We start from the raw sequence: 24,827 nt of genomic DNA on the forward strand, positions 1-24,827 counted from the left end.
CTTGCTTGTTTGTAGGTGACCAAATACTTATTTTCCACTTTAATATGCAATTTTATTGTCTGGATTTGTTTCCACATTTTGTCTCTCATAGATGAGGTATACCTATGATGAAAATGACAGGCCTCTCTCATCTTCTTAAGTGGGAGAACTTGCACAATTGGTGGCTGACTAAATACTTTTTTGCCCCACTGTAAGTTAAGAAGCAGCGGTCATAAGACCGCTGCGCCTTAACTCGCCTGCCACCTCTGAGGTTCCAGACAGCAATCAGCCCGATCGGATACAAATGTGCAGGGGGCAGCATTGCACAAGCATTTCACACAAAATGCTTGTGCAATGATAAATGCCAACAGCATATGTTGTCGGCATTTATCGATGTGCGGCGGACATGATCTGCTACAGCGGTTTAGCCCCTGAGCGGATCATGTCCGACCACACATTTATAACTCTACCCCTTAATGTCCCTGTAAAGCAGAGGTACTATGTTTTTAGTCTGGTTCATAATGTAACATAAAGAAGATATTTTTAAAAGGGATACTAACAGAAATAACTTACAGACGCTGCAGTCATTCAAATACCAGATATTTGAGCAGACTGCCATGCTTGGGCCAGTATTTATTTCCAGTCTTTTAATTTAATTTCTGCTAAAATTGCTGAAAATAATCTATTTAAATAATCTAATTAAAGGGATATGTTAAAGGGACAAAAAAACTAAAATGTTCTTTGGTGATTCATACAGAGCATACAATTTTAAACAACTTTGCAATTTACTTCTGTTATCAAATTTTCTTTGTTTTCTTGGCATTCTTTGTTGAAAAGCAGGGAGGTAAACACAGAAGTGTGCACGTGTCTGCAGCACTATATGGCAGAAGTTTTGCAAGAATGTTATACATTTGCAAGAGCACTGGAGGGCAGCACTTTTCTTGCCTTGCATTGCTTCAGGCATGTGCACGCTACCTACCAAGGTATCTCTTCAACAAATAATACCATGAGAAAAAAAGCAAATTTGATCATAGAAGTAAACTGGAAACTGTATAAAATTGTATGCTCTGTCTGAATCATGAAAGAACAATTTTAGGTTTTGCGTCCCTTTAACAAAGTAATAAAATGTTCTAATTTGATCCTAATATCATTACATTGCTGCACCATGGTAACTACCTTGCACTTGCTCAGGAGCTGCAATGCGTTTCTGCATCTGTGCAGGTTACCAATCAAGATAGTCATATGTACATAGCCTCCACTCACCAGCTAAGGATCGTTCTTTCCCCCACCTGATGTGTGAAGTTAACTATGTGTTCAACCCAATTGTTACTAATGGAAAATATGTGTAATAATACAACACTCAAATCGTATTATTGAATTAGCAAGTGCCTTGACACAAGGGATCCAGAGAAGCAGTATGGGTAATGGTGACAGGTCAAAGCATCAAAATGATATGCATCTTATACTACAGAAAACTGTTTTCTACCAAGGAAACTAGCAGAGCTATGCATTCCAGCTTCTGAACAAAATGATTTCTTATATCCCACCTTCAGTCTTTAATATTACAGTTGATAGACACAATAGCAGTTTGTGAGTGTTATCCTGCTTATTCAAGTAATATATTAGCTGTGTAACTAAGTATTTCTAGTCCAAGAGGTGCTTCAGGCAATGCTATTAATACTGTGCATCACTCAAGTAACTGCTTTGGGGGGCATGGAAAGAACATACATGCAATTACATTCAGCAGTCCTAGGGTGGGAAGTGCAGACCATGCAAAATCATGTGCTATAGTATAAAGTGCCCATATAAATAGTATTTGTTTTGTTACATTATTTTATGTGAAACCACAGGCAAGTCATGCCAAAGTGAAAAGAATCAAGGCACAGTATCTGACATTCATACAACACACAGAATACAACTTCTAAACTATTCATCTGCAATCTTCTACAAAGGCCAAACAAAACTAGGCGACTATGCTTCTAATGTAGCAGAGCTGGCTGATTCTTCACTCACCTTTAGCTACTTCAGGTGCATCCTCTTTGGGTTTGTTTTGCTCTGCATAGAAAGTATATCCAAACATTCAGTTTATCAAATCCCATCAATACAATAATGTAAAACCTAACAATACTCCCCCCTGTGTTATGTTACAGTAATTTAACTAAATGCACAGATCTGCATCTTCTAATTCTAAAAGATGTGTTTATAAGTTGGATAGTGATAACTGTGCTTTAATAAAATGCAGCACACTGTCTAGATTTGACAACCCCTATTTACTAAATGGTGAGTTGTTCTGTAAATTCTAAGGGAATGAAGAACCTTTACAACAGAGGCAGCTTTAAGGGTTTGTGAGGCCTAAGGCAAAATTAAAATATGAGGCCCTATATTTTATATGTGTAATATTTATTTTTAAATTCATTTAAATAGTTTATGTTTTGTCATTCCACTGCACCAACTTTCTTAATAATAATGTAGGGCGAGAGGAAAGAGAGATTGTGAAGAGAGAGGGGAGGTACAGTAGAGAGGAGGGAGAGGGGAGGGAGAGGAAGGAGAAGAGAGACAGTAGAGAGGAGGGAGGTACAGGGGCATACAGAGGGAAACTGAGAGAAAAGGGAGAAAGAGGTAGACAAAAGAAGAAAAATTGAAGGAAAGATAAGAAAGGGAAAAATTGGAGAGTGGTTAGAGAAGGGAAAGAGAAAAGGAAGAGTGGACAGAGAAGAGAGATAGAAGGAGAGTGGAAGAGACAAAGAGGATAGATAATGTAAAAAGACAAGGGGAGAGAGGATGGAGAGAGAAGCTGAATGGAGATAATTGAGAAAGCAGGGAGAAAGCGTGAGAAGTGGGACTGAAGAGAGAGGAGGGAGAGAGGGATAAAGGTGAGAAGTGGGACTGAAGAGAGAGGAGGGAGAGAGGGATAAAGGTGAGAAGGGAGAATGAAGAGAGAGGAGGGAGAGAGGGATAAAGGTGAGAAGTGGGAATGAAGAGAGAGGAGGGAGAGAGGGATAAAGGTGAGAAGTGGGACTGAAGAGAGAGGAGGGAGAGAGGGATAAAGGTGAGAAGGGAGAATGAAGAGAGAGGAGGGAGAGAGGGATAAAGGTGAGAAGTGGGACTGAAGAGAGAGGAGGGAGAGAGGGATAAAGGTGAGAAGTGGGACTGAAGAGAGAGGAGGGAGAGAGGGATAAAGGTGAGAAGGGAGAATGAAGAGAGAGGAGGGAGAGAGGGATAAAGGTGAGAAGTGGGAATGAAGAGAGAGGAGGGAGAGAGGGATAAAGGTGAGAAGTGGGACTGAAGAGAGAGGAGGGAGAGAGGGATAAAGGTGAGAAGGGAGAATGAAGAGAGAGGAGGGAGAGAGGGATAAAGGTGAGAAGTGGGAATGAAGAGAGAGGAGGAAGAGAGGGATAAAAGTGAGAAGGGGGAATGAAGAGAGAGGAGGGAGAGAGGGATAAAGGTGAGAAGTGGGAATGAAGAGAGAGGAGGAAGAGAGGGATAAAAGTGAGAAGGGGGAATGAAGAGAGAGGAGGGAGAGAGGGATAAAGGTGATAAGGGGGACTGAAGAGAGAGGAGGGAGAGAGGGATAAAGGTGAGAAGTGGGACTGAAGAGAGAGGAGGGAGAGAGGGATAAAGGTGAGAAGGGAGAATGAAGAGAGAGGAGGGAGAGAGGGATAAAGGTGAGAAGTGGGATTGAAGAGAGAGGAGGGAGAGAGGGATAAAGGTGAGAAGTGGGAATAAAGAGAGAGGAGGAAGAGAGGGATAAAAGTGAGAAGGGGGAATGAAGAGAGAGGAGGGAGAGAGGGATAAAGGTGAGAAGTGGGATTGAAGAGAGAGGAGGGAGAGAGGGATAAAGGTGAGAAGTGGGAATAAAGAGAGAGGAGGAAGAGAGGGATAAAAGTGAGAAGGGGGAATGAAGAGAGAGGAGGGAGAGAGGGATAAAGGTGAAAAGGGGGAATGAAGAGAGAGGAGGGAGAGAGGGATAAAGTTGAGAAGTGGGACTGAAGAGAGAGGAGGGAGAGAGGGATAAAGGTGAGAAGTGGGAATGAAGAGAGAGGAGGGAGAGAGGGATAAAGGTGAGAAGGGGGAATGAAGACAGAGGAGGGAGAGAGGGATAAAGTTGAGAAGTGGGACTGAAGAGAGAGGAGGGAGAGAGGGATAAAGGTGAGAAGGGGGACTGAAGAGAGAGGAGGGAGAGAGAGATAAAGGTGAGAAGGGGGACTGAAGAGAGAGGAAGGAGAGAGGAATAAAGGTGAGAAGGGGGAATGAAGAAGAGATGGAGAAGGGAGTAAAAAGGAAGAGAGAGGGGGAGAGGCAGAGTCAAGAGAAAGAGGATGGGGAGAGAGAAGGAAAAAATGGGAAAGGGTAAGGGAGTGAAGAGGAAAACAGAGGGGATGAGACAGGGACAGAGTGAAAAGGAAGAGAAGGGAGAGACGAGAGAAATGGGGGGACAGAGAAGACAGTAAGGAGATAAGAGGAAGAGAGGAGAGTGTGGGTAGAGTGAGTATAAGACATGTTGCTAGCAGTTATCACATATGGTGGCTGCATATGGGTTAAAATGCTGTGTTCTGCTGTGAGCTGCAGGGAGGGAACCTTACATGTTAATTTCTGCCAGTGTCCTCGTACCTCCTGATTATTCTGAGGCTAGAATACGTTGGAGGAAATGGAGGAGCAGCCAGAGAAGTTGTGGTTGTGTCAAAGGGGCCGATTTATCAATGTCTGTCTGACATGATACGCTTGTGCAATGCCGCCCCCTGCAGATTCAGGGGGTGTCAATCAGCCCGATTGTATAGGATCGGGCGGATTGCAGACTGCAGACTCAGAGAGAGCGGACCAGTTATGGAGCAGCGGTCTTAAGACTGCTGCTTCATAACTGCTGTTTCTGGCGAGACTAAAAGCTTGCGTGGAAACAGGGGCATCAAGCTCCATTCTGAGCTTGATAATTCGGCCCCTAAGAGTCTGTGAAAGTTAGAATATCAGGCTGTGCTAGGAAAAAACTTGTGGACAGGGCAGGTATACTATCAAAAACCAACTGCCCCAGGAACAGAAAAGGAAAAGAAATAGCACATATTGTTTAAGCCCCTGTGTGGCGTCCAATCATGAGAGAGGCCTTGGGCCGCCGTCTATGCAAAACAAAGTTTGCACCCACAATATTTTGTGCCAGAATATTGGCAGGATAATATTTTGGTAGTTAATTCTTAATCCTCATAGTTGTGATCTGTGAAATTGTCAGGACAGCATTAAAACCATATGGTCACAGATTTATTAAGCTGACTTTGGCAAGTTAAATGATATTAGAATGGGTGTGAGTACATCAGCCTTCTAGCAATAGTATCAGGGAGAAATTAATGGAATAATTATAGGAAAAACTTTCAAATTCTTACTATGAGGAAAAAACAAAAACAAACAAATGAAAACTACAAGCAAAATAACTATTTGATTTGCCAAAAAAGTGGTTAAACCGAAATCTAAATATAAGTAGGAATAGACAGTCATATAAAAATAATCTGTAGATAATTCTAAAGTCTACAAGGTGCGTGTATAAATAACAGTCTTTGAAAGGATAGCCACAGTTAATTACTAAATATATGTTACCAACAAAAACAAAAAAAACATACTACTAGTGCATCCATTCTGTGGATAGTGGGAAATAATAATAATAATAATAAAAAAAAACTATTACAGTATCTGGGGAGGAGGCCCTAGGAAAGCCTTCAGCTCACTCCCATGAAACTTAGTATGGCAAGTGACACCTAGTTAGAAAGGATAGAAACTTGCCTTTCAGCTGAGGTGTCACTTATCCTCTGTTTATTTTGCTGTCATTGCTAAAAGGCTTTTTTTTTTACCCTATTACACACCAGTTAATGCCTTAACCCAAACTGTCGTAGATCTAGGTCATGTGGTACAGAGCCCATAGTACCAAATAATATAGATCTACATCACAGCTTCAAGAAGCTCCTGTAGTCTCAGCTTTCAAGTGACAGCAGAGAGAAGCTGTTCCTGAGCTGCAGGCATCTGTCTTCATATAGTAACGGAGCATGATCAGCGCTCTGTTACCATATGAAGACAGATACCAGATAGTTACAGACAATGACACTGTGTGTGTCAATGTTTGTAATGATCAACTGTTTGTGCCAGCGGGAGGTGTGGGAGGAGGGTGGGCAGTACACGGGTGGAGGGATGCGGAGGGAGTGGTCCTACACTGCAAAAAAACATTTTGAAGGGGGGAAGTAGGGTCACCACTACACTACAAAAAAAATAATAAAAAAAAGAAATTAAAAAGAAAGAAAGAAAACAAAAAATAAATATAAACTGGGTACTGGCAGACAGCTGACTGTACTTAAGATTGCCACCACTAGTGTGAGGAGGAGGATTAAAGAGCTGTTTGGGGGGATCAGGCAGATGGGATGTTGAGGAGGGATCACTGCACTTCAGAAAATAATAATAAAGAAAAATAAGTCAATATAAATCCCGCTAAACTGCATACTGGCAGATTATCTGCCAGTACCTAAGATGGTGGTGACCAGTGGGGGTGAGGGAGGGAAGAGAGCTTTCTAGTAGGAAACAGGGGGTGGGATGTGTCAGGTGGGACGGTAATCTCTACTCTGCATCAAAAATTAACCTTTACAAGCTTACTGATTAACCCCTTCACTGCCAGGAATCTCAAGTAAGGTGCAAATCTACAATTAGTGGCATTGTAATTGCCAAAAAGCAATGGAAAAGCCACACATATCTGCTATTTCTGAACAAAGGGGATCACAGAGAAAGTTTTACAACCATTTGTCTTATTGTTGCATTAGTTGCGTGTAAATAATTTCAGTGAGAAACCCAAAGTTTGCAAAAAAGTTAACAATTTTTTTTATATGATCATATCTGGAGGCCAAATTGTGGGATCAATTATACAAGAATGGGACAAGATCAATATCTTGGGTTGTCTAAATCAAAAAATAAAAAGCTCTATTTCTTTTTAAACGGATAGCAAAAAAAAAGTTTTTTTTTTCTAAATTCACAATAGAGAAGAAATAAATGTGCAAGGTCTTTAAAGGGACAGTCTAGGTAAAATTAAACTTTCATGATAGGGCGTGTAATTTTAAACAACTTTCCAATTTACTTTTATCATCAAATTTGATTTGTTCTTTTGGTATTTTAGTTGAAAGCTAAATTTAGGTAGACTCAAAAGCTAATTTCTAAGACCGTGAAGGTCGCCTGTAATCTCAATACATTTGACAGTTTTTCACAGCTAAAGGGTGTAAGTTCATGTGTGCCATATAGATAACATTGTGCTCTCACCCATGAAGCTACTTATGAGAGGGCACTGATTGGTTAAAATGCAAGTCTGTTGAAAGAACTGAAATAAGGGGGCAGTCTGCAGAGGCTTAGATACAAGGTAATCACAGAGGTATAAAGTATATTAATATATCAATGTTGGCTGTGCAAAACTTGGGAATGGGTAATAAAGGGATTATCTACATTTTTAAACAATAACAATTCTGAAGTAGACTGTCCCTTTAAATCTTTGCTTCTATCTCAGCTAAAAATAAATCGATATACACAACATATTAACCCAAGATAGACTAGTTTTAAAGTAACAACAATCTGAGGGTGCACAAACTGTGTCTCTACTTTCATGAGAATCGTAATGCAAATAAGAATTAATTATTTTTTTAAATGAGTGATCACCTGACCCTCTACATAGTAACATAGTAACATAGTAGATGAGGTTGAAACAAGACCGAAGTCAATTGAGTTCAGCCTATACAAATCTAATATACTTACAAAAAAGCTCCAGATGAGCTCAAATTAATCCCATTAAAAGGTGACCCATTTAACACAAGCAATCATATCCCTGAATTCTTTCTAGCCAGAAATGTATCTAAAACATTTTTTGAATGTATCTAAGATATTGGCATTCACTACCTCCATTGGTAATGAGTTCCACAATTTTATTGCTCTTACAGTGGAAAAAACATTTCCATTGGAGGAGATTAACTCTCCTTTCCTCCAGCCTTAAATGGCCATAATACCCAAATATTTAAACACTTGAAAGTGATGCAGTATAGCTGTAAATAGCTGACTAGAAAATATCACCTGAACATCTCTATGTAAAAAAGAAAGATATTTTACCTCAAAAGTTTCTCAGTAGCCACATCCCATTGTAAAGGACTTCTAAGCAACAAATCAGTATGTCTGTCGCGAGACAGCAGAAGGAGTGAGCTTACGTGCACTCTCATCTTATTTCCCTATTCAGGTTAAGGAAGTTTACCATGAAATCTCATGAGAGTTAAGTCAAATCTCATGAGATCACAGTAAAAGAGTTCATGACCTCAGCACTATTGATGCTGATTGGCTGCTGTTCATTTCTTCATTTTTTTTTTTACCTGCAGCTGGGCAGCAGCTGAAGTATAACTTTTTACACAGAACTAACTCTATTGAGCTGAGGAAATTGTGAGGTAAAATATCTTCCTTTTTTACATAGAGATGCTCAGGTGATATTTTCCTGTCAGCTTTTTACAGTTATACTGCATCAATTTCAAGGGATTTAGCATATGAGTATTATGTCCCTTTAAATTGTGACCTCTTATCACGAACAATTTTCTTGGAATAAACAGAGATTCTGCCATCTCTATATATATGAGCCTTGAATATATTTATATAAAGTAATCATGTCACCTCTTAAGCTCCCAGTTTAGCTAACTTCTCCTCATAGCTAAAATTCTCCATTCCCCTAATTAGTTTTGTGACCCTTTGTGGTCTAGATATCCTGTTATTCATAACAAATATCTAATTCACTAGAGACCAAATTCAGAGGAATAAAATAGATTAATCATGTAAATGGCACCATCTTTTTTTATCCAAAATAAAACAACACACAGATGAGACCTCCTGTTATCAGGGACTATTTTATTCAAAACTCATAAGCAGATAACACAAAACTACTGTCCATTTAAAGGGCATATTTTCCTATATACTTAGTACTATGTTTAATATCTCTTTTGCTGCATTAACTGTATAGCATATTTTCCAGTCTGGAACAGCATCAACCATGTAAACAGGGGATCATCTTTCTATCAAGGTTGAAGGTGATATGTATTTACAGGATGTACAACCAGAGAGCAACTGAAATCATTGTTGACAGCCAAAAAGTTATTTTAAGTAGCTGACTACTGAAGGTAATTTACCACTAAATGCATTCTTTTTACACTATAGCCAGTATTCTATTCACTTAAACAGTAGTTCTCTCCTATAATATGTTGTGATTTTAAGTCAACATTTAATCTCTTCATAAAATGTTTAATTAATGAAGATAAAACAACATTATAATATACTTTCATTACTTACTTTGACTGCTTTTTTGTAAAAATAAACGCTGGTAATGAGCTTCTTCAACATTTTATCTCAATGCTGTCTTAACAAATGGAAGATTTTATGAAGGTAAATGTCCAAAAGCCACACACACACACACACATACACACTGTATATGATATATATATATATATATATATATATATATAAATGCCCTTTTTAGTTCAAAGGACATAATGCCTTCCCTTCCCTTCCATTTTTAATTTAAATCGATACAGCATAGAGGGGGTAAATACCAGCACCCGGCTTATAAGAACTTGCACATAAACAATCGTTACCTAGGCAACATACTCACTGCCGTCAAACCACAGCCGCACACGTAATAACGTATTACGCAAAACGTAAAAAAGACGCCCACTCTAAGCCTTTTAAATTCCAGTACTTTTGATTAGCAAGCCACAAATTCCTCTGATGAAGAAGCAACTCCACGCTTCAAAACGCGTAAGGATTTATTTTTACAGAGTGTGGCTTTGCTCTTTTTTACCTCAGCGGCTGTGATTTGAAACAGTCTTCTATCTGCGGTCTCCACGATACCTTTTAGGCGTATCCACCTGACCGTTTACCACGGCACCTTTGAGTGCTCTATCCTTGCTACATATTTTCCACCACTGGGATAGTTTATCCCACGCAGTTTATCCCACGCTGCTCTCATTTTTTAAACATTTACTCACACTTACATAGCCTCCTATAGCATTTGTCTCACGCATCTAGCGAGACTTGAGGCTTTCAAAGCGTCATACAACAGATTCATCTAATAGGTTGGAACATTTAGCACTCTACGCTGATACATACAGTGCCGTACAGTTGCTTTTATCTATCAGACCATAGCAGGCTCTGACACCACCGTTAGTCTCTGGCCATTCGTTACACACAACACTTGTCTGTACCGCACATCAGGTACAGGGAAACTTTGTTTCCTTTTATACTGTGTCAGATAGAACATATATAAGGTGTGCAATACTCAGAGACATGGCCAAGGTAAGAAAGGCTGAAAGACGACCACCACTGAACAAGACACACAAGCTGAAACGTCAAGACTGGGCCAAGAAATATCTCAAGACTGATTTTTCTAAGGTTTTATGGACTGATGAAATGAGAGTGAGTCTTGATGGGCCAGATGGATGGGCCCGTGGCTGGATTGGTAAAGGGCAGAGAGCTCCAGTCCGACTCAGACGCCAGCAAGGTGGAGGTGGAGTACTGGTTTGGGCTGGTATCATCAAAGATGAGCTTGTGGGGCCTTTTCGGGTTGAGGATGGAGTCAAGCTCAACTCCCAGTCCTACTGCCAGTTTCTGGAAGACACCTTCTTCAAGCAGTGGTACAAGAAGAAGTCTGCATCCTTCAAGAAAAACTTGATTTTCATGCAGGTCAATGCTCCATCACACGCGTCCAAGTACTCCACAGCGTGGCTGGCAAGAAAGGGTATAAAAGAAGAAAATCTAATGACATGGCCTCCTTGTTCACCTGATCTGAACCCCATTGAGAACATGTGGTCCATCATCAAATGTGAGATTTACAAGGAGGGAAAACAGTACACCTCTCTGAACAGTGTCTGGGAGGCTGTGGTTGCTGCTGCACGCAATGTTGATGGTAAACAGATCAAAACACTGACAGAATCCATGGATGGCAGGCTTTTGAGTGTCCTTGCAAAGAAAGGTGACTATATTGGTCACTGATTTGTTTTTGTTTTGTTTTTGAATGTCAGAAATGTATATTTGTGAATGTTGAGATGTTATATTGGTTTCACTGGTAAAAATAAATAATTGAAATGGGTATATATTTGTTTTTTGTTAAGTTGCCTAATAATTATGCACAGTAATAGTCACCTGCACACACAGATATCCCCCTAAAATATCTATAACTAAAAACAAACTAAAAACTACTTCCAAAACTATTCAGCTTTGATATTAATGAGTTTTTTGGGTTCATTGAGAACATGGTTGTTGTTCAATAATAAAATTAATCCTCAAAAATACAACTTGCCTAATAATTCTGCACTCCCTGTATATATATATATATATATATATATATGTGTGTGTGTGTGTATTTGTAATCAGTGTGCAGTCAAAATAATTCCTACTAATGAATATATTAAAATAGTGGGGGCACCCAACCAGGGTGTCAGGGCCTAATTTTGAGGTGCCAGTGGCTCCCTGGCACCTGAGTTGTCAAGATCAGACATAGAGAAATGTACTATGGTTAAAGAGACAGTCTACTTGAAAATGTTTATTGTTTAAAAAGATAGATAATCCCTTTATTACCCATTCCCCAGTTTTGCATAACCAACACAGTTATATTAATACACTTTTTACCTCTGTGATTAACTTGTATCTATGCCACTGCAGACTGCCCACTTATTTCAGTTCTTTTGACAGACTTGCATTTTAGCCAATCAGTGCAGGCTTTGACGGGAGTGAGAACAATGTTATTTATATGGCACACATGAACTAGTGCTTTATAGCTGTGAAAAACTGTCAAAATGCACTGAGATAAGAGACGGTCTTAGAAATAAGCATATGAGCCTACCTAGGTTTAGCTTTCAACAAAGCATACCAAGAGAACAAAGCAAATTTGATGATAAAAGTAAACTGGAAAGTTGTTTAAAATTGCATGCCCTATCTGAATCGTGAAAGTTTAAGTGTATATTTAGAAGTATGCAGGCTTGATAATCACCATTGAGTAAAGTAAAGGTAACAGGCATCTAATGGTATCATATTCAGTGTTTTGTAAACTGCTAAAATCAAGACCATATAAAAGGTCTATGGAGCTTACATGGATATGTTCTGGATCCTATGGCCTTGTTAACACCAGAATTTGTATTATTTAAAAAGATAGATAATCCCTTTATTACCCATTCCCCAGTTATGCATAACCAACACAGTTACATTAATATATGTTTTACCTCTGTGATTACCTTGTATGTAAGCCTCTGCAGACTGCCCCTTATCTAGTGCTTTTGACAGACATGCAGTTTAGCCAATCAGTTCAGACTCCTAAATAACTCAACGGAAGTGAGCACGATGTTATCTATATGACACACATGAACTAGTACTGTCTAACTGTGAAAAACTTTCAGAATGCTCTGAGCTAAGAGACGGTTTTCAACGGTTTAGAAATCAGTTTGAGCCTATCTAGGTGTAGCTTTTTAAAAATACCACCAAGGGAACAAAGCAAATTTGATGATAAAAGTCAATTGGAAAGTTATTTAAAATTGCATGCCCTATCTGAATTATACAAACATATATTAAATCCTGAAATGTTATATATTAAAGTAACTGACATTTCATAAATATGTAAATAAGATATTGTTTAAAACCATGAAGAAAAATAAATTAAATAACCAAATCAATCTGACATAGATGTAAATTAACTAGTTTATTAAATATGTTTAAATATATTTGTGCATCTATTGCAGATTAATTAAGACACTTTTTTTATTTCTTTAGGATAGAGAAATAAGAGCAAGATGACAGGACTTTTAAAACAGTTATAAGGAAGTATATCAACCTAGTGAAATACAGAAACTCATATCACTTTAATCAGCTGAACTTTGCGCCTCTATTGACCTGCGATTCTATTGATTTTTTTTCTTTAACCCCATACTCAACACAGAAATGTAGCTCTTATACAATAAGTAGACTTCCAGTCACACTAGACAATTGCCTTGGGATTTGACTCAGTAGTGATACTGTTTGTTTTATTCACTATTGATATATATGCACAGACACACACCCTGCAATAACTGATTGTGTGTTTGGGAGTATGACTGAAAACCTCTTTATGTAACTGTCTTTTTAGCATTTCTGAAATTTGGGCAAATTATAATTAAAGCTCTCTCTCTGGTAAAGAACTGTTTGGTAGATTATTGTGCCTGGAATTACTATAAGTAGTATAGTGGCTATATTTCTGTAGAACTACAAGTACAATATTTACCTGGGACTGATGGTAAAAATTTAATTGTGTACAAGCGTGTGGTAAAGTGACACTAGCGGTTATTACCTTTATTACACAACACAGAGGATATCATATGGAGCATATCCAAATTGGATTAATTGAATGTGATCCTGGTGGATTAGAGGGATAATTGTGCAAAAACTCTCACAATCATTCAGTCACCAGACATCAAAAACACATCTCTTTCCCACCCAAGTTACAAAAACAGTCTAGTTTACTCACTCCCCAAGTTCTAGTTTACAGTTTTACTGTTATTACTTTACATTATTCATATATCCTACTTAGTGAAATCTGCCCTTTTTTAAACAAGTATATCCAATTCCACTCTTACACAATAATTTGAATCTATTGGAATCTTTGATATACATAATTTATTTGGTAAAGAACCCTTAAGTAATCATCAGCAAACCACAAGAAACCAATGGCAACGTACCACTTTATTACACATTTAGTATTGTTTCTGCCTTACTTAAGAATACTGCCACACTCGTTATAGGCCCCCCATTTATTAGTCTCATTGCGGACAAAGTTTTCATAATTAGAAGCTGTCCGCATGCATTGGGGGGGGGGGGCTTTGGAGCAGCATCAGCTGTTGGAATTTAAGAATGCACACGCAATCACTTTTCAGTCATCCCAGATGAACAAGTCTGAGTTGTCTGACATTTGACTTGTTGGACATGTATGACTGCAGCTTCTTAACATTCGGTTTAAGGCTTGCATGAGCTATTTGGACCACTAAAACCCATTCATAAAGAAAATCAACCACAACTTGGCAACTCAACAATTGTTTCCTGGTTTATATCTTATTCAGCTATCCCAACTAAAGTCTAGACTAAACTATTATTTCTTTGATCAGGGTGGGATTGCGGATTAAAAACAGCCCTGGCAAATTATGAACCAGTCTTCAAATGATTATAGTAAGTTTTCATATGTATTCATTTGACATACATAAAACATTTATTTGTCATATGAATGTTTGCACCAACTTTATACCAGCTACATGCCTATATTAGACACGAAACAAACATGACCACAGAGCAGATGACTATCTCCTGTAGTACCTTCTTCCAGCTAAAGGACCAACTGAGACCTCAAATCACATGCAAGCTTCTTGTAACCCACTTCATGCCAGCCTTATGTTAAAATAAGATCAGATTAGGCACATATCTCCTTCATTAAACTCTATGCCCAAATGAGAACTCAGGGATACTTTTTTTCCAGTATCCCCCGAGGATGGCCCCTACAAGAATTGGCTTGGTTTTTCACATCTAACCCGGTGAAGTTTTGACCATCTGGCCCTTTGTGTTTGACTCCCGCAAAGATGAATTGATCACCAGCATTTTCCATCCGGGACCAGAAATTTTCTGCATCTCCTCAGTATTACTTTAAGTATGTGTTTAACCCCTTTCTGGGGGTTAAACACATTGGCTTGCAACATCTATAGTGATAAAGTTACATGCTTTAATACATTTTTTAAACATTTTTTCACTAGAATGGTCATTAATTGCTCTCCTTTAGTCTGTAAGTGCAAGAGCCTTTCCACTCATAATGTACTTGGTAAAAACATTGATTTATGTGTAACCTACTATCGTGAAGAGAGCATGACATAGAACTGGTGTCAGGAGTCACAGACATAAGAGATTATTTCTTCTTGTTAGTTTGTTGAAAAATATATTGTCACGGTCCTATGTATATAATAAGCTCCTCTGAAACTCTGTAGAACATATTGCAGCTTAATAAAACACATTGATATGAATATTCTCTAATATCCTTTATATTTATGATATCAGACCCAGCTTCTTAACATTCGGTTTAAGGCTTGCATGAGCTATTTGGACCACTAAAACCCATTCATAAAGAAAATCAACCACAACTTGGCAACTCAACAATTGTTTCCTGGTTTATATCTTATTCAGCTATCCCAACTAAAGTCTAGACTAAACTATTATTTCTTTGATCAGGGTGGGATTGCGGATTAAAAACAGCCCTGGCAAATTATGAACCAGTCTTCAAATGATTATAGTAAGTTTTCATATGTATTCATTTGACATACATAAAACATTTATTTGTCATATGAATGTTTGCACCAACTTTATACCAGCTACATGCCTATATTAGACACGAAACAAACATGACCACAGAGCAGATGACTATCTCCTGTAGTACCTTCTTCCAGCTAAAGGACCAACTGAGACCTCAAATCACATGCAAGCTTCTTGTAACCCACTTCATGCCAGCCTTATGTTAAAATAAGATCAGATTAGGCACATATCTCCTTCATTAAACTCTATGCCCAAATGAGAACTCAAGGATACTTTTTTTCCAGTATCCCCCGAGGATGGCCCCTACAAGAATTGGCTTGGTTTTTCACATCTAACCCGGTGAAGTTTTGACCATCTGGCCCTTTGTGTTTGACTCCCGCAAAGATGAATTGATCACCAGCATTTTCCATCCGGGACCAGAAATTTTCTGCATCTCCTCAGTATTACTTTAAGTATGTGTTTAACCCCTTTCTGGGGGTTAAACACATTGGCTTGCAACATCTATAGTGATAAAGTTACATGCTTTAATACATTTTTTAAACATTTTTTCACTAGAATGGTCATTAATTGCTCTCCTTTAGTCTGTAAGTGCAAGAGCCTTTCCACTCATAATGTACTTGGTAAAAACATTGATTTATGTGTAACCTACTATCGTGAAGAGAGCATGACATAGAACTGGTGTCAGGAGTCACAGACATAAGAGATTATTTCTTCTTGTTAGTTTGTTGAAAAATATATTGTCACGGTCCTATGTATATAATAAGCTCCTCTGAAACTCTGTAGAACATATTGCAGCTTAATAAAACACATTGATATGAATATTCTCTAATATCCTTTATATTTATGATATCAGACCCAGTTTCTAACTTTCTTATGCATAACACATAGGTTTCTTGGTTTAGATTAAAATTATATTAAAACAATATGATTATTGGGGGGCACAGCTGGTCGGAAGCATACTACTTGAGCTCCGGGAATACTATCTATTTATTAGCTGATTGTTGATGTTATATCACATATAATGAGACCCAACGACCAATTCACAACCTAAGGAAGGTAGCGTTTGTGCCTACGGACCTCAGTGACTCCCGTATTGCCACTTAACAGAAAACTCCCTGCCACGCAATTGCAACCTTACCCTCCAGATCGTGTAGAGTGATCGCCCTAATGATCTCCTCTTACCAGCATGGAGAGGGAATTCCTGAATGTGGATATCCATTTATTAGATGACCACTTCGAGTAGCTTCAAGACGGCTGGGTAGAAGAGTGGAGCAAGTTGTCTACGTGCAGAGTGTTGGGAGTGAATGGAGCCCGGGCAGGAGAGATAGCTGCTGACCGGAAAATCATTGTAGAATAACCGCAAACCTACAAGAAAGTGTGGAATATGACACCTGCAATATTGCCCATAATGATGCCGAACAGAGCAGGAGGCTGATCACGGAGTCCAGTGACTCTACGAGATGGAGGCCTAGCAGTTCCAGCGACCTATTGGGAGCGAGAGAGATTGCTCCAGAGGCTTTTTCTGACCAGCTTGAGTTAGGACATTAAGATTATTCAGCCGGAGCTGACACTAACACATGAGACGCTTATGTCTCCTAAGCCCAGATGGCGATGGGACACTTCTCCTTTTGCAACGCTAGAAAATCCTGATGTGTTGGCTTATCCTCATGGCCCCACTCCAACTCCACTCGTCTGCCAATACAAATACCTTAACCTGGCAAGATGGTGTGGGTTAGTGACTGATTTCCAGTATGGGACCTTTGAGATCATAGGAGGATCTTTCTAATCTCTATTTGTATATTCTAACCACAACTGACCTTACATATGTGGCTACTAACAATGAGATGTGAAGTATTTGCCAACCCATAAAGTGCTTTATATTGCAATTTAGACTGCTACACTTATATACTTGCTAACTAATGAGGACTAAATTTTGTCTGAATATTATGCCTGCAGTAAGGTAGATTTTTACACTACATGTATATAGGTTTAGTTTATAGATAAGAACGAGAGCAGCACCCTTTAAGCATCTTGAATCTGCATATATTATGTTATACTGTTTATGATAACCAATTTTATTAGATTATACCTGCTACAGTGATTTCAACCAGTCATCTTTATTGCTTAAATAACCAATGTAGTTTATGTTATAAATATTCTTCTAATTGCTAACCATACCAATATTTTACTTGGTATATAGCTTGAAATTTCATAATGCTTCTAGCCAATGTTTTCTATGTTTTTATTGTTATAAGACGACTATTTAGGCTGACACCTGGAAGATTGATCTGTAATACTACTTGTTAATATCCCTGTGTTGCATTATATGACATATTGGTCTATATGGCATCTAGCTATGAAACTCATATATATTCACATTATATAACTCACTGGTCCAATTAGATAGATGTTCTTCAAGTTTGTAGACTAACTATGTGTTACCTTCCCCACTGTATATTTTCCCCCAACCAGACGTGAGAGTATTTGTCAGTGAATATGTTACAGTGCACATTGTTATACATTATTGTTATTTCTCTTATGGGGACTAAGGATATGCACTTGGTTGGATCGATCTTACCTATAATTATGCCTGATACTTCTATATAGGGAACATGTGTATGTATATATATATATATATATATATATATATATATATATACTCTTCATATGCTCATATTTTCACAAGGAGTCCTAGAAGAGCCTAATTATATTTGCCACTATGCTACCAGTGGCAGAGGTAGTATGGACCCTCATGTATGCAGGGCTTTCTCATCTAATTATTCTAAAAGACGTATATATGAGTCACCAGGAAGACTGTCACTCATGCCCTCGTCAGCAGCCGACTGGACTATGGTAACGCACTCTACGCCGGCACCACCATCAAGCTCCAAAAGAGACTACAGCGCATCCAGAACTCCTCGGCCAGACTAATCCTTGACATCCCTCGTCAATGCCACATCACCAAACACCTGCAGGACCTGCACTGGCTCCCCATCAACAAAAGAATAACCTTCAAACTTCTCACTCACGCATTCAAGGCCCTCCACAACATCGGTCCCGAATACTTGAACCACAGCGTTACCTTCTACACCCCTACCAGACAACTTCGACGGCTGACCAAGCCCTCGCTGTCATCCCCAGCATCAGGAAAACCACAGCGGGAGGCAGATACTTCTCTCACCTGGCAGCCAAGACTTGGAACACCCTCCCACTGCACCTCAGACAAGCTACCACCCTAACTAAGTTCAGAAAGGACCTCAAGACCTGGCTCTTCGACTGAACTGCAACACTCAGCGCCTTGAGACCCTTACGGGGGAATAGCCGCGCTTTACAAGAACCCAATAGATAGATAGATAGATAGATAGATAGATAGATAGATAGACTGATTAGATGTTTGACTACTGATCCTATCAACACATATGGAAACATATTTCTAACCCTATTGCTCCATTATTCAACTTATGCTTTCCTAAAGCATATATTCACACTCAGGGATGTATTACTAGCCCTTATAAATAATACAAAAGCTGTTGTGCTACCCTCTTATATATACCCTTGATGGTTAAAACTATGTAGATAATTCTACTTTAACGAATAGTCTTATATCACTATAAGATGGAGTTAACGTATTAATGTGTTGTGGACTCTCAGACGGAGGTATCACAGTAACGTCAAAGTTGAAAGTGGCCACAGTTTTATACAAATGTTTGTATTGATATATACTCAGGAAAGTTATAATCCGAAATGTGAAGAAATAAACACAGACCTTATATGTGGGGACAAGTAAGGCCCTGAGATGTAAATCAAAGAGTGCGGATATGATATCCTTACAAACTATCCTGTGAAATCCTTAGAGTCCCCACTGTGGTCTTTCTTGTAGGGCTGAAGCTTTGTGTTGTTTGATTTCCTGTATACAGTCTCCCCAAAAGTTGGCAATGAAAAACTGAAAGAGAAGAACACAAGCGCCCACAAACGGACCTCTAAGGGTAAAAGTTTTATTTGCAAATGATAATAGAGCAATGTGAAAAAGCACGTACAATGTATAAAATTAACAATTGCAGTGAGTAAAAAGGTGTCACCATATTCAGCTTCTCCGCCAGACCGCGTCTATTCTTTGTACTTGGTTGCTCCTTGCTGTGATCTTTCCTTAGTCACTGATCTGGCGTACGGACGGTTTGCGGAGCTAGTTCACTGTTTACAGACAGGTTTGCTGGCGTTGCTGCGATGACACATTGTCCTCTGTCCTCAACGCGTTTCGTCTGGTGGCACCCAGGCTTCTTCAAGAGGTAAGTTTACAGAGCTAATGAGCTCTGATCTTAAATAGCCAGTTTCTAAAACTCCCGGTTCCTTATCCGGTCCTAATTGACTAAGGGGCTTCCAATCGGAAAGTACTGATCAGCTCAGCACCCGCCCTGACCTGGGACTTAGAGAATTTGCTTGTCGCTCAAAAATTAATCTAATAAATATATACGAGTATAACAATTGAAGCAATATATATGATACACAGATAAAATATATAAGTTAAAAATTGCACTGACTAAAAAATGCTACAAAAGTATACTAGCATTACGTAATTCTTGCGGTCTATGAAATTAATACACTCATAATGTCTAAAATTGATACAAAGCTGTGAGCTAAAGAGGCAAAAAACAATTAATACAGCTCATATGTGAACCCAGTGTATATATGTGTTCTAACTGACAAATACCTAATACTATTGTGCCCAATATATAGATCCTACTTTTACATAAAGACGTTATTCTTGTGGTTTATAAAATTCACTAGTACACTTATAAAATCTAAAATTAATAAAGGTATTATTCTTGCGGTCTATGTAATTCACTGATACACTCATAATGTCTAAAATTGATAACGGACTGTGAACTACAGAGACAAAAAAAGACTGTGAACTACAGAGACACAAAAGGCACAAAACAAATTATACAGCTGATATTTGAACCCAGTGGATAAATGTTAATTGTGTTCTAACCATCAGATACCTGGTACTATTAAGCCCATTATACAGATCCTTGTGTTACATAAAGGCTTGTAGATCCAGATCAATATTTAAGCCCTTCTCATTCACTGTATTTAAGGCGTTAAGTTCATGAATCCAGTATGTTTCTTTTTGTCTAAGTGTCTTTAATCTGTTATTGGTAGTGTATGGTGCTACCCAGGAGCACGCATAACGAACTTAAAGCCCCTGTAAGATATAATCAAGCAGAACACTATGAATATGGAGTACCTGAGAAACCTCTACACTCTAACAATATAAAGCAGGGACACAATTATACGACTAATAAGAATAAGAACAAGAGACAACACAATTCATATATCCATTCTCACCCTCAAGATAATTGTAACTACATAATTGGGCATCTATATTATACTTTTTCTTTAGATACCCTCAACTGTACTGTACTAACGTTTCACCTCTCCCCATCTACATAGTTTACCTAGTAAACTAAGGCAAATAAATCCTACGAAATCTCCCTCTAAATCTATTATTTGCAACATTTTATACTAATTTCACATTTACACATTTATATTTACTTCTAGTGCTCTAATCGGCTACATTGTATCTCACAATAACATTACTCCCGGATTTTTTCCTATCTCTATGATTGATTACCAAAATGTGGCTAGCTTATATAACCGGAAATATGTTACTATATTCTAGAATTTATTTTTTTATAAGGTTGACTAAGATTACACTTGTCATATAAGTAGGTACTTCATATCTGTTGTGATTTATCCTATGTAACTACATATTGCTATTTTGTAACCAATTTTATGCCAATCGCTGACTATGTCTTTTTGTAAGTTTGAATTGAACCTTAATAAAAACTATTTAAGAAAAAAAAATTTATATTATATATATATATATATATATATATATATATATATGATTTTTTTTTTTTACTAACTGGACATTTTTCTATAAAGCAACTTAACATTAAAAGACTCCAATCTGCATTGTGTACCTGGCTTGTATATACACAAATTATTTTTCATTAGTCCTGAGTTGGAAGTGAGCCTCTACTATAGAGATTAACATGTCAGCAGATTTGCAAAATCTTAAATTGTTTACTTGTATGTGTACATTTCCAACACCAATTGTGTGCTGTTAATCACACTTGTGCTTCATCTAATGCCCTGGGAGAAATACTGATGTCATCGTAACAGCTGTCAGTCATGTGACCTTTTAAAGGCCTCTACCAGAAGAAACTATCCTCTGACCTATTTCACATTCTTGCTATGCATAGTTTTCATTCTATTAAATTAAAATTTAAAGCTGCACTAAAGTCATAATTAAACTTTCATGATTCAAATAGCACATGCAGTTTTAAAAGACTTTCAAATTTACTTTTTTTTTAATCAAATAGTGCACTGTCTTTTATATACAATAGTTTACAGTGTATATGTATATGAGTATGTAATTGGCTACTGGCTGTCACATGATACAGGGAACTGGCAAAATGAAGTAAATTTTGAAATTTGTCAGAGCTGCTCAATTAAGCATAAGAGCTATTGCATTGTATTTTTATTATACACCTGTTGAATATACAGTTTTATGGTATTTAATAGTCTATAAGAATTAGTTTTGTAAATGAAATTGAGAACTGTCTGTGTCCTTACCGTGTAGCATAACCCTCATTTTGTTGTTACTAGTCCAGTTTGCAAATATATTCCACATTACTACTGCTCTGCTATTCTTCTTTACACTGGTCAGTGGCTCTCAACCTTTTTGTGCAAGTACCCCTGTAGGCCTACATTATTTTCTTAAAGGGACAGTCTAGTTAAAATTAAACTTTAATGATTCCGAAAGGGCATGCAATTTTAAACAACTTTCCAATTTACTTTATTAAAATAAATTGATTCGTTTTCTTGGTATTCTTTGTTGAAAGCTAAACCTAGGTGCTCATATGCTAATTTCTAAGCTCTTGGCGGCTTCTTATCTCAGTGCATTTTGACATTTTTTCACAGTGAGACACTGCTAGTTAATGTGTGCCATATAGATAAAAATTGTGCTCACTCCCGTGGAGTTATTTATGTGAAACAAGGGGGCAGTCTGCAGAGGCTTAGATACAAGGTAATTATAAAGGTAAAAAAGTATATTAATATAACTGTGTTGGTTATGCAAATCTGGGGAATGGATAATAAAGGGATTATCTATCTTTTTTAAACAATACAAATTCCCGAGTAGACTGTCATAACCATGCATATGCCCAAAATTTACAAATTTGTTTCAGGTTTATGAACTAGACAAAATATACAGGCATCAGATCAGATATGTTTATGTTTTTCATTTTTTTAAATATAGATGCAAGTGTTTGAAAATATTAGAACAAAGAATAATGCATCTAACATATAAAGAAAACAGCACAGTATAGTCCTTTAAAGGGATAGGAAAGTCAAAAATTAAACTTTTATGATTCAGATAGAGCACGTCATTTTAATACACTTTTAGATTTACTTCTATTTTCAAATGTGCTTTGTTCTCTTGGTATCCCTTTTTGAAAATCAATATGCACATATACCACACTAGTGGGAGCTAGCTGCTGATTAGTGCCTGCACAATTTTGTCTGTTGTGATTGGCTAACTAGATGTGTTCAGCGAGCTGCCAGTAGTGCAATGTTGCTCCTTCAACAAAGGATAACATGAGAATGAAGCATATTTGCTAATAGGAGTAAATTGGAAAGTTGTTTAAAATTGTATGTTCTATCCAAATTCTGAAATAAAATTTTTGGGTTTTCCTGTCTATTTAATATTGTAAATAATAGGTAAATAAAAATGTATATTTCAGCATATGATAAAGAAAGTTATATTCATTCGGCCACTTTTTTGTAGCTAACCTAATTTCATGCACAGCAAGTCTCATTTTACTGTGGCACACTTTGCTATAGAACAATTTACCTGGCACACTTCACCTGATTTGTTCAGCTAACTCTCAGTAGTGCATTGTTGTTTCTTTAACAAAGGATACCAAGAGAATGAAGCTAATTTGATAATAGAAGCAATTTGGAACTTTGTTTAATACTGTATGATCTATCTGAATGATGAAACATAGAAGGTGGGCAGATTCTGAAGATTTCCCTAGTAGCATCAGGGCAAAAAAAAAATAATGCACAAATATAATAACAATAATGCAAAATCAAACTCTGAAGTACCCACTGTAATGTACCCCCAGGGGTAGACTAAGCACATGTTGAGAAACTAGGCCCTGGGTTACTAATAAAAATGATTCCTTTACCTTTATATTATCTGCAGAAAGTGAATACAAGTTGCACAGTTGTCCTTTTAAATGCATCAAGTGTGGATTACAGAGTCTGACACGTCAAGCAGTGTATAAAGTTGATTAATTAGAATATGCTGTGCTCTGTGAAAACAACTGTCACTTGGATTATGTGTACAGAAATGCTTTCATGTGTCTGCCATGTGCCCGGTGAGATTATTGAGGTTGATTCACATAGCACTAACAGGCAGACAGAGCCAAATCTTTTATTTTCCCTCTGTGTGTTAAAGGTCTAACAGGTTATTTATGTAAAACCATTATATGTGATTTAGTAACAGGTTTATAGGTTTAGTAATCTCTCTCTCATTCGCTATACTGTACAATACAGCACATACTAAACTGATTTGTTTCTAAGATAAAGAAGGGTCCACCATCAACAACTGGTTTTATTTGATCTTTTAATACAAACCAGTAATATATTGTTATCAGTTTATTCTTATTATTCAAGGGAAATAATTTTATATTAAAGGGACATGCAATAGAAAAAGAAAATGATCTAATGTGTTAAAGCATTTTATTATTTTACTATTGCTTGCATATAACTTTGTCTTAAACCCCTGCGAAGAAGCCAACTGAAAAAACTCTTATAATTGCATGCTCTTTCTCAATCTTGAAACTTTAAATATGCCTTTCACATTCCTTTAAATATTTATGCAATATTATGAGCCTTTGAATCTTTATGTGATATTTCCATTTGTATGAATATCCTCTTCACACACCAATTGATTATACATATTCAAAGCTGTTGGTAAATCATGTATGTGCCAGGTAACATGCTAGCACACATGAGTTGTATTTGTGTTTTAATGATTAACACCTATTTTTTTAGTATAGTCATGCAAGTACTTCTAATAGTGCTCCTACAAGTATTCCTTTTACACCTTTGAATAAAGAGATTAGCTGAAATATCTCTTGTAATCATGTCAAAGGAGCTTTCTAGAACAATTTTTTCCAGACTACTGAAAATCCCAGATAATGTGCTAAAGTGAAATGCTGCTAAGCTGAATATTTCCAGGGGAGCAGTTCCAAAGATATTAACTGAAACCAAATGATTTTCATCCATAGCAAGACCAGGCAGACCTAAGGCGACCACACCATCAGGTGACTAGTGCATCAAGCTAACTCCAATTCAAGCCCAGCTGAACCAGGAATGTCCTACCCCAGTAAGTTAGTTAGAGCAGTGATTTTCAACCTTTTTTTTGCTGTGGC

General features: G+C 37.6%; 1 protein-coding gene across 7 annotated transcripts in view; it reads right to left on the bottom strand.

The window, feature by feature from the left end:
- Positions 1–24,827, bottom strand: part of MYBPC1 (myosin binding protein C1) — a 262,117-nt gene that overhangs the window by 164,212 nt on the left and 73,078 nt on the right. For 6 of the 7 annotated variants that reach the window (XM_053716988.1, XM_053716992.1, XM_053716991.1 and 3 more), the window contains exon 4: positions 1,993–2,034. The exons of the other annotated variant lie outside the window; for it this stretch is intronic. In XM_053716988.1, the coding sequence (XP_053572963.1) occupies positions 1,993–2,034 (42 nt within the window). The remainder of the gene's footprint in view (positions 1–1,992; positions 2,035–24,827) is intronic. 7 annotated transcript variants of the gene reach the window in all.

The sequence above is a fragment of the Bombina bombina genome, chromosome 6 (genome assembly GCF_027579735.1).
Source record: "Bombina bombina isolate aBomBom1 chromosome 6, aBomBom1.pri, whole genome shotgun sequence".
Classification (NCBI taxonomy): Eukaryota; Metazoa; Chordata; class Amphibia; order Anura; family Bombinatoridae; genus Bombina; species Bombina bombina.